At 38.5% G+C, this 11,349-nt stretch overlaps 1 protein-coding gene across 2 annotated transcripts in view; it reads right to left on the reverse strand.

The window, feature by feature from the left end:
• Positions 1-11,349, reverse strand: part of UST (uronyl 2-sulfotransferase) — a 157,340-nt gene that overhangs the window by 25,390 nt on the left and 120,601 nt on the right. For both annotated transcript variants that reach the window (XM_027887367.1, XM_027887369.1), the window contains exons 6-7: positions 10,923-11,020; positions 8,521-8,678 (exon numbers count right to left, since the gene is read on the reverse strand). In XM_027887367.1, the coding sequence (XP_027743168.1) occupies positions 8,521-8,678; positions 10,923-11,020 (256 nt within the window). The remainder of the gene's footprint in view (positions 1-8,520; positions 8,679-10,922; positions 11,021-11,349) is intronic.

Raw genomic sequence — 11,349 nt, forward strand, 5'->3', positions numbered from 1 at the left:
TTAGGATTTTATTTAGTAAGTTAGTCAAGAAGGAATGAACTGTCATTGCAAGCTTTAACTGTCATTAAAATGTTTGTGGTATTTTGTCATCAGTGACCCTAGATTATTTATGAGATACCATTAATGCTGATTCCAAATGCGGCTTTCCCTCTGTGCTGGACCTTTAACAAAGCTGGTTGTCCATGGGTTTTTCATTTTGTGATACAAAGAACAGGAAACATTCGAAAGGTGCATCAGAGAATCAACCTCAGATGAGTAACAGGAGCCCACTTATAAACCATAGCATCTTTAGTGACTGATATGTTCATTAGATAAACATGACGACTGCTTGGAAGATGCCAGCATCAAGCCTTCAAAATGATCTGACACACACAAAAATCTTGATACATGGGATGTAAGGCTTTGGCTGACCGGTCCCTTGGGATTTAGACCACAGGTAAGTTTTGCTTTTACTGCAAAACAGTATGAAATCACATCCTTGTGGGTATAATCCAAAACCAGACAGCCCATCAGTACCTCTGATGAAAGGAAATATAGGTGGGATGAAATGCAAAATCTGTAGGCTAAGTTCTTGGAATTGCACTAAAAGATGAAGATGATGCATTAAGTGGTCTCAGTCTTCATAATCCTACAGGTATAAATGTATTATACAGAACCTTTTAGAGAAGGGAAGCTTTGTTCATGATAGAGGCTCAGATGAGCACGCAAAGAAGTAAAATGCGCTTGGCTTCAGGAAAAGACCTTGCTATTTGACAGGACAGAGGAATGCAAAAAAGGTGGTGGAAAGGAATAGGGAAAAAAAAGGAGACAGCAGAGCACAAGCTCTGTATACATATCTCTTATAGCTCAAAGAAAGGAAAGATTAAATAATTCTACAAAAAAACCCCAACTCATCCTGTCTCTACAATCCACTCTAGTTTGTCAGAGCCAGTCTATGAGCTCATGTGTCCAGAAACTTTAGTAGAAGAGGAGCATTTGATCCAGGTTTTTCAAACAATGACTTAAGGGAACGTGGACTTCACTTTCCACTACAACTCATTCTGAGCAGAGCCTTTACAAATTCAACTCCCATGAAAACCCAAGCCTAAAATAAGGATTTAAAAATCAGTATTGTAACTAACAAGCAGAGAAACAATATCCTTCTTTGCCATATTCAGTGGTGAGACCTGGAAGGCAGCCAACCTCCTCAAATGCCAGAAATGCTGGGCAGGGGCACTGTGGATCAACAGTGGCCTCATTCCTCGTTCCTCCAGTTCATGAACTATGCCCATGATCCCATCCTGCCAATTTGAAATATGTAAATTTCTCAACTGATCTAAGTGATTATTGTTGTTGTTGCTGCTGTACTTACAAAGTCAACCACTCCTCTTGACTCTAGGAGAAAGAAGACCCATAGCAATGCATTTGGCAGATGGGCATGTAAATTGCACTTCCCTGCACTGTAAGCTCAGGGAGTAGATTTACCCAAACCGAGTGTTAAGGTCACGCTGGGCTGTCAGCAACCTCACTTTTCATCTCAAAAGGACATTAATTTTGGGCCACAAGACGTATTTAAAGGCAACTGTTCTGCTGTGTAATCATGCATATATGAGCTAACTCATATCTAACAAGTGTAGACTAAGAAGAAGGAGTAAAGAGAATTGATTTTGAGCCTGGATGTACACAAGGTGGGCTTGGAAAGCCACCCCAAACTCTCTTGCCACCCTTTACTCTGTATTTTAGCAATGAGACTGATACTATTTTCGATAAATCTTTTGGTGCCACAATTACAGTTTTCATGCCACACACACGTGGTCTGGAGTGGCTTCACCTTTCTCAGCAGAACAAGAACCACAGCTGTAATAAGCTGTCAATCTCTGCTGCAGAACTTGCCACAGAGAAGTTTAGCTTCTGAGACAAATCTTACAAAAGGCCTAGTGGATCTTATGAGAAACAGAGTAATAAGAGCGTCCAGAAGTGCTCAAATCCTTCCAAGAGCTCCTATTCTAAAAACTGTTTATTCACCATGAGGCTTGAAACCTCTGAAAGACAGGAAACAAAGTATTTTCCTTTTATGGGACTGGAAAAGGAAAGGATACTTCCACTGACTACGCTTATCACTGATTGATATATCCACCAACTTCAGGGCATCCTGGACCAGGTAGTCTGGTTTTGTCCCTGCTCTCCAAACCTTGTATTTTCATGGCTGCAGACCTAGATAAGGTATCTACAGCTTTTGATACTACATTCAGCTTTATAAAACAAACCAAGGAGCAGATTGGCTGCACAGAATGTCCTTGATGCTATCAACCTAACTGGGAACAAACATCCCTGGGTATATGCACTGTGACTCTTCCTCTTTCCTTGCCTGTCTTGCACACAGAGAACGAGGAGTTACTTTTACAATAAACAAAAATACAATTTATCACTCCTCCTAGATCTTAAACCACCTGTTTTAGCACACATCTTGTTTTATAGCATTCTTCTACGCAATTTTGAAAGTTCAGGCTTCAGAAGGAGAAGAATGGTTTGTTCACATTTTCTACTTTCAGAACAGGATGTTGGGTGATAAAGAAGAAAATGCCACCAAGGCAGAATGTAAACCCAAATGTGCTATTAGCACTGGCACGATGCTCGAGTGCTCTGGAAACGCTGAACAAGTGGGCAGATCACACCACCTGCTGGTCAAAACTTCTCAGGTCGCACATTCACTGTGCTTCACATCACGGATGGGAATGGGCTATGGAACTGTTACACAGATAGTTACTTCCCAAGTCCAACCTCATGTTTTACCTCCACGTGAAATTTAGAACTTCTCTCTTCTGCAGAAAATTTTTATAGTCAATAATCCCTCTCTGGACTATTATTTAGGGAAAACACAAAGTTGTTTTAGAGTGTGAGGCAAAAGAAAAGACAGCGTGTTTGGAGTCCCCGAAGTTTTTGAACATTTGAATGTGTTCCTGAATTCTGTTTTAACAAAGTAGCAGATGCAAAGAATTCATTCAAAAAAACCCCCAAAACCCCTCAGCATTTAAATTGAAACTAATCCAAGACGATTTTCTCACATCAAGAGTGCAGATCCTTGTAGGAGAGAGAAGGGTTGTGCACTTCTGCACAAGAGTTGAGCCAATGTATTCCCTTTCCACACCAGTCACAACCCCCTCCATAAAGTACAGCACACAGGAAGTCAGCAGACGAAGAAGCCTCAGGACATTTGTCCTAATTTCTTCTTTCCTTTCATTTTATGCTGAACAAAGGCAGAATATAAGATGATCACTACTTAAAGACACTGCATAAAAAGCACTGCCTCCTTCCATCAGAATTCTATGATAATTTCTTACTCAGAGTTTCTGCCCTTGGAGGTTGCGCCTGCAAAGACATCCACTGCAGTTCCTCAGAGGGCAAAAAGCCTTGGTTCCTGAACATTTCCAAATGCAGAGCATCCACATGTTGTCAGTGCAGCCCAAGAGCAGGGTGGGAGAGCAGCTGCTCCAAGAATTTAGTACTAAAGTTGTCAATCATACTGTAGGGAGCCCCACTAACAAAGTGATGTCCTGGAAGAGGGTATAAGGAAAGAAAGAAAAACCTCTTTCAGCCTTCTCCAACTTGTAAAGAGTTTTATTTTCACAAGGAGTGGGAAAATGCTCTTTTCCACTTCCAGCACAGGAAACGTCTGAAGGCATATTCCCCTTCAGTGCTCACCTAGCACAGCAGTGATCTTCAGCACACTGTAAAGACTGATGAGGTTGATGCCACCCTTTTCTTAACTCCATCAAAAAAGGTCCTCCCTCACAGGACTTTAGCCTTACTGGGTTTAAAGAGAAGGGGAAGTTTATCAATAGAAAATGTCAAGACTCTACCACTAGCATTCATGAAGAGAATGGATTTAAAAAATGAGCAGGTTTATACTACCTGGGATAATATTACTACTACAGTTTAAAACATTCCCTGTAAATGAGATTCTTCCAAGAATCAGATTTTCATTGCATTTTTAAAAAAACCACACTTTTTAGTTCACCTGAATAATATATTTTCTTGCAGCTGACAGCATGAGTTATTTCTTTGCACTCAATAAAACTCACTGTTTGAAAAGCTTAATTCAGTCCTCTTGCTGTAAAGTAAGGTCTTCGCCTTCTCCATGCAAACTGCAACTTTTGGGAAACAAAGTTGGTTGGGGTTTTTTTTCTGATTTTGGGAGAAAGTATTTTTATAGGGCTTCTAGTACCAAAGAAAATTTATGAACTCCAGCAGAGAGGTGAGAGGATATGGGTTATTTCTGAGGTGATAAAAAGCCCTTTTATTGCCTATTCTTTCACATTTGGTGCTGTTAACTTTTACCCCATACCACAGAAGTTGACAAAGTAGAGTAAATTCTGTTTTGCCGAGTACAGCACACATTTTCTGCCTCTTAAAAACACAAAGATATGAAACAAACATGTGCCCATTTCAAAAGAAACTGTGCAAGTATTCTCTGCATTCTGGCTTCCAGTCAGGGTCCAAAAGTGAGCTATAATAAGTTATAGAGAGCAAAAATGAACTGGACCAACAAATTTTTTTTCCCTTCAGTTGTGCTCCTGAGAGTGAGGCAAGATTTTACATTTAAAATTTTGTTATAAGTATTGCAGGTCTCTCAAAGAGTTAAGGAATACTTATAAATTTTGAAGTAAATATAATCCAAGGCTCTACAATTAGATCCTATCTGCTTCAGTGCTGGGAAAAAAAGACAGAATTTTCAGCATGTTTCACTGTGCTAGCAAAGAAAGCTATTAAACACAGTAATTCCCCCCCCCCCCTTAATTTATTCTACCCATCTATCGATCCATCTATCTCTTCCACAATCCACCTGCTGCCCCCATCCATGCCCTTTTGATCAAAGGCTCTTTTGGTCAAAGGCAGTTCTGGCTGTCAAGGCAGGACAAGTTTGTCACTTTGGACAAGACTGGGATCAAAAAAAAAGAGAGTCCTTTTGCAATTCTTGACTTGGTATCAACATCAGTAAAATGCTTAATTTCAAGGAGAGAGTAGAGAAGTAGAAAACCAGGAGGTGTGTAGCTCTAAAGTATTCTCTAAGATAAAACCAGATTTGTTCCAATGAAAACTTTAGCACCATAAAGAGCTTTCACATTTTGTAGCACGTGGTTATAAAACACACAAGTCAAAATATCTGGCATATGTATTAGCTTAAGGCAACCATTTTATTAATGCAATAAAGAAAGTTACCTTCCTAGTGTCCTCTGACACTAAAATTTTCTGTCAGGCAAAACTGCCACCTTTTTAAAAAATATTTTACCTTTCTTCAGTTTTCTTCTGCCAGCTTATGTAAGACAAATCATCGGCATCACTGAGAAAAGCACTCAAGTAATATTGCATTTAGCAGTTATCTGTGTCATTACCTATACAGACATATACACCTGCAATCACATTGCTGTGCTCTCTGATGAAAATCTCCTACTATCTTGCTGACCACAGATCCACAGTTTTACTGATCTTCAGAACAATAGCAGTAAAGTAGTTTTGAAGGTGAAATGACTACAGGCTTTGTTTCCTAGCTAGGAAAACACTGAGAATGAGTTTCTTAATAAATGTTATTGCAGTGTCTCGATGATACAAAAGAAATAAAGAACTCCGAATATGGATTGCATGGTTAAAAGAAATAGAGATGAGAGAAAGTTTGTAGATTTCTTGATTTCTATAGCATAAACTACACTGAAGGCTCCCAACAAGAAGTCTGCTTGAGTGGGAGCTGTAGTGATCTAGTGACAACCCAAAGCACCTGTAACAGTTGAGGAGAGTCCCAACTTTGGGAAGAAGGGGTTTAACACACAATTCCTGCAGACATATCTTAAATGCCCACGTGATTTTATAGGTTTGATAACATCCAGCAGTTTGCTTCCTATAGCAAGAGGTAGGTGCTTTTAATGTGGTTTAGATTTATGACGTTGGTGGGACAGCAATTGCCAATTTCCTACTCTGATTTCTAATCTATGTAATCCACTAGGCAACAATGGACAGAAATTGTCTTGCTTCAGCTACTTTTTGCTTCAAGGCAGCTCTATAAATCCAGTTTTTGAATTGTGTCTAATCCGGAACTGCTTATTGCAGTGGACTCTGGTGCAGAGATTCACAGACCTGGAAGTGAATCACCTTTCTGTACGTGGTCCTTCACTGTGTTTTTCTCATCTCATTGTATTCAACTGACAAAAGGAAAGTTGTGGAAAAACTTCACTTTCCTTATATGGAAACAGGAAAGACTGCCATAAGAGAATCTCAGGTGGAACAGCACATCAGCAGATGATACTGCAAACGTTATAGATGTAATCTGCAAGTATTATTATTATTGCAACCAAAGGCCAGTTTTGGCCCAAAGTATCTGCTGCTTTGTGGGATTACCACATAACTGGTAGAATAACATCTCCTCTTTCAAGCATTTCATGATGCAACAGCAGAGGGTGTTGTAGATCAGGGCTAAGATGCCCTGAGGAGCACAATATAGGATTTCTTACACACCACTTAGATTTTTTTTATTTTTCTATTAAGTATTTTGTAAGCATTAGCACCAACACAGAAATAACTTGAAAATAACTGTGATTGGAAAAAAGCCCCAATCATATGCATGTATGAAGAGAGGAGGAGAGAGTTAACACAAGGAAACCATTTTCTTTCTAATCTTCATTGTTGATAAGTGAATGGGAAAGATAAAACAAAAGTTAATCCACATAGGAAATACTGAAGGAAAGTAGTGAATCTTTGGATATGACACAAGACCAGTCTTACACATGAAATACCAGAGGAAATCACTGTCCTGAAAGAGGTGATTGTATTTCCTCCAGATATAGATATATTCCTCCTGGAATATACACAGAGCAGAGAAAGATAACCCAGCATTTCATGATTCTCGTGGATTGCTTACTTCCCACCTGACAATGTCTAGGGCACCCTGATGAAACCCAAAACCTTGTGTGCTGCTTATTAGCTTCCCCATTGTAAGAGAAGTGAAAATCTATGGTGCACAGAAAAGCTGAGGAAGTCCTACAGATTCTCAAAGAAAAGTCTTCTGATGGCAGAGAGACCACATCCTTCTACTGATCCCTCTGCTTCCCTCTCAGCTAATATGCCTATGGCAAAACCTTGAAGACCAAATTGTGCAAATCTTTAGGATGACTTCCCCATAATACAAACATCAGTATTTTTATTTTTTAATTTGTGAAGAAAAGCAAAATAACTGATCCAAAACTAAGCATTGCTCTCATGTCAGTACCATACTATACTCTCCTTATGTCTGTTATTGAGCAAAATTGCTCTATTGCTAACTATAGCACCAAAAGAAAGTTGAACTTCCACTTTCCAAAGAGTTGCCTTAACTGCCTTACTGCAAGCAGATAATGACCCACTGAAATAATGTTCAGAGAAGTAATATTACACTTTCCCTGAAGTATCTGTATCATTGCTAAATAAAAAATTTTCAAAAATGCATCCTACAAGAAGGGTTGGGCAGACAGTCACATATAACTCTTGATTACGGACAGAAACCCATAGTTTCTCCAAAGTGACTGACTACTGTAAAAACTGCTCTGAGTCAAAAGCCAGCCATCAGCCACATGCATTACAAATGAAATTCTATCTTTGTTCCATGTGCTTTTAATATTCAACTTGGTACAAACCACACATTTAACCACTGTAGGCATTTCACACTGACATGAATGCAATCGAGTCACCAAGAAGGGAAGTTTTACCCCTGCCTGGTTCATACAGTGTTGATGCACCAGTCAAATGTAAGCAGGAAATTAATTCTGCTAGAATGACATGCAGTCCTCCAGAAGCATCATATTTATTTTTAGGCATAAGATACAAGACTGCCTTTTAAAGAAGTCAGCAATAAATAAGTGTTGGGAGGGAGGGACTGATGCAAAGAGAAGCCTTTCAGATTGGCTGCATGTGCAAATTGAGGAGCAGGTTGAATATTCTCTGTTTTCATTTCTCAACTCAAGTCTCCTAAGTCTTTTTTCTCTGCATGTTTTGTACTTATAGTGCTGTAAATATGCATTCTTATCTGTACTTTACCTAAACTCAGTTTAACTGAAGGTTCATTTTATTTCAACTCTTAGTTAAGGATGAGGGGAAAAAAGTAGTGCTGGTACTGGAGAATCTCCAAAGTGTCCAGCTCCCCAAACCATTTCTTGAAGGTTCACTTAAGTAGATACTGCTGATGCCATTTTAAGAATATTTTGACATTTAAGAATATTATTTGAGAGTTAAGTATGATAGAATAAAAAAAGAAAAAGCCACTCCAGTGGTAAATGGGAAGCTTTCTGGCATATGGTGAGATCCCTGAGCAACAAGTGCTTGCCCAGGATAGAAAACCATATAGTAACAATACAAATAAAAGCAGAATATGTGACCTTCCCCATCAATCAAATCTGCTCCCTAAAAGGAAAATAAATCTCTTCATTGACTAAACAAGACAGAAACACGTACCTTTCAGCAGCCATGCAGATTTTGCCAAAGTTTCTTTAAGAATAGCTTCTTAATGGAAAAAGTTACCTGGGTTTTTGTAGATGCTAAGCACATCCTTGAAATAATGAGGTAAGAATCTTTCTAATAAAAGCAGCACATCCTCCAACTCCTCCAGAATGCCCACAAGCAGAAAATTTTCATTAACGTTCAGCTTTGCTCTTTCAAGGGCCCATTCACCAGGCTCCCTGTATGAAATTGGTGGAGGGAGACAGATGGAGGAGGGAAAAAGAGAAGTTTAAATATGCATTTGCTTCAGAAATTCTAGCCAAGAACACAAGCAAATTAAAAAAAAAAAAATTCAGAGCTGTACTTCCAACAGAACGTTAAAAGAAACCTCACCAAACCTGAGTAGCTTATTGAGCTTTTCCACACACAATCTAGAATTGGTTTGGCAAGGGAATAAAACGATCACATTAAAAGCAGGCTAATCACTATGTGAAAGTACTCCATTCTGAAGGCATCTTTTGCCAAGTTGTTTATAAGCTCAAACTCGTGAACTCCAGTATTTTAACTCAGAGGCATGACCCTTCTGATGGGAGCAATGACTGCCCTGGGTGTTGAAAGGTGCTGAGCAGTGGTAGTGTCTCTGAACCACAGCAGGAGAACTCCCGTGAGCAACCACTGCCAGCTGTTACTTGGTGAATCCTACACAGGAGACTACAGGTCTATCTTACACCTTGTCCTTCACTTTAACTTCTGCCAAAGTTCCATGAGCTTCCCTTTCCCTGCCATTACCCCTGACTGCTCTGCAGCTCTAATACAGGATTTGCATTTGTTTGCTCTGAGTGATGACTGGTTTTGAAGATCAGTTTAGGGCTCTTCTATCTTTTCTCCCAGCAGGAGAAGCCGGCAGGACTACAGCACATCTTCATGCTTCTCTCATAGTTCCCAGAAGGACAATTTGGTTAGATAACAATATGAATCCTAAATCCCTTCTATTAACTCATATTATTTATGTCCTGGGAGTAGCAGTCATCCTTCATATTGATATGGGATATAACGCCAGTGTCTCAAACTAAAGGAAATCAGCTTTTTTATAGGATCCAGCTGGTATGATGAATGACTGAGTCATATATGCTACCTGTGAGTGGCTGGAAATCACACCTCTTCCCTGATTTCATTAGGCTATTGTGAACTCTACGCAATAGTAAATTTAACAACATTTTTCTAAAGCTCTTTCAATGACATATGAAAAAGCTTATTGCTTCACACTTCTACAGCAGACTTATAGCAGACTTTTTTATGCTCTACCACCTTCTGTGCACTGATCCATACTCTGGAAGAGCAAAGTGTCCTAACAAACACTATCACAGTCCTCTTTGCAGCTCCTTGTGAGACTAAGCAGTAGCTGAAGGAAGTGCAAGGGTATGATAGGAGACAGAACTACAACAAGCTACAAAACAGTACTTTAGTATACTCCTTGGGAACCACACAGAGATATGTCATGAAAATATTCAGGTATATGACTGCTGTTAATGGGATTACTCATGCACACAAGTTAAATGTGCAATCATAAGCATTTGCAAATAAGGCCAAAGTATGTTAAGAAAAAAATGTGTGTAATGAAAATGAAGTCATTAATCTGTTTTGTTTCTTAAACATAACTTCACTTATGCCAAAAAAAAAAAAAAAGGCAGGATTTTACAACAAAGATACTTAAAAACTAAGACATAAGAAGGAACACATTTTCACTTGTTATTACTGCTACAAAAAGTATGGCTTCTGAAAGAAATGTAGGAAAACATGCAGTTGTTTCAGTACAGAAAAGCCTAAACAATAAAGAAATAGAATACCCACAAGCTGAACAAACTTAATAAAGAACATGTTGTGACCAACAACATATAAGTATTTGAAAACAAGAAAATATTTACAATTATTCACATATTATTGCATAAAAGTTTACTATAGTATCACTAACACAGCAATATGAGAATGGCATACACAGATATGTTAAAAATGAGCTAGCTCAACTGCAGCAGTAGAAGGTCACATTTTACACAGATTTAAACGTGATCACTGTATCTTACACGGACAGAGAAACCTGTAATTCCTCATATGTAGACCTGATACAAGCATCTGACCAGATCAAAAACATCTATTACAAAATTACAGCGCTGCTAAAATAAGTAATGAGCACATACAGTAACTACCATTCTCACCTTGCCAACCCAGAAAAAAAATCCGTATGAACACATTCAGATTTGATGAATTATTCATGTTATAAACCAAGGAGAAAGAATAACGCTACGTTTGCATTACCCTCCTTACTTCAGATATATGCATGCAGTGATGACATACAGTGCTACATTTATTGTACGTACATTTTTCTCTTGTACTTCAAATAACCATCGCCTCTTTATTACCAGTTTCTGACAAAATGTTGCCAATAACTACTGCTGAAAAAATTGGAATACCTTGCATATATTTACCTGCATCTTGGATGCTGTCCACAGAAATACGGTATGATGTAAAACAACCTGGGATTGGAACATTCAGGGTAGTTTTCAAGGATACATACATTAATGTCCTGTGGGGGAGGAAAAAAAAAAAAAAGCATTTTCCTTCTCTATTAACAACAATTTTCTTTATCTCATATTTTTATAGTCATCTCAGGGGCAAAGAATTGTGTTGAGGCAATACCAAATATTTTAAAAGTCATCTATTGGTCAATTTTTCTACTTCTAAATATCATTAGAAAGGTTCAGAATGGGGGAAAAAAAATTATTTTGTCCAAGAATGCAAAAAACCCACCTTTTTTTTTTTTTTCCCCATGCTGCAAACTCCACAATTATTATATTGAGATTACTATATAATTCAAAGTGGGACACATGGATCAACTTTCATATTGAGTAATAT

The sequence above is a fragment of the Empidonax traillii genome, unplaced genomic scaffold, assembly GCF_003031625.1.
Source record: "Empidonax traillii isolate 1590-97213 ecotype Southwest subspecies unplaced genomic scaffold, ASM303162v1 scaffold207:size1520225, whole genome shotgun sequence".
NCBI lineage: Eukaryota > Metazoa > Chordata > Aves > Passeriformes > Tyrannidae > Empidonax > Empidonax traillii.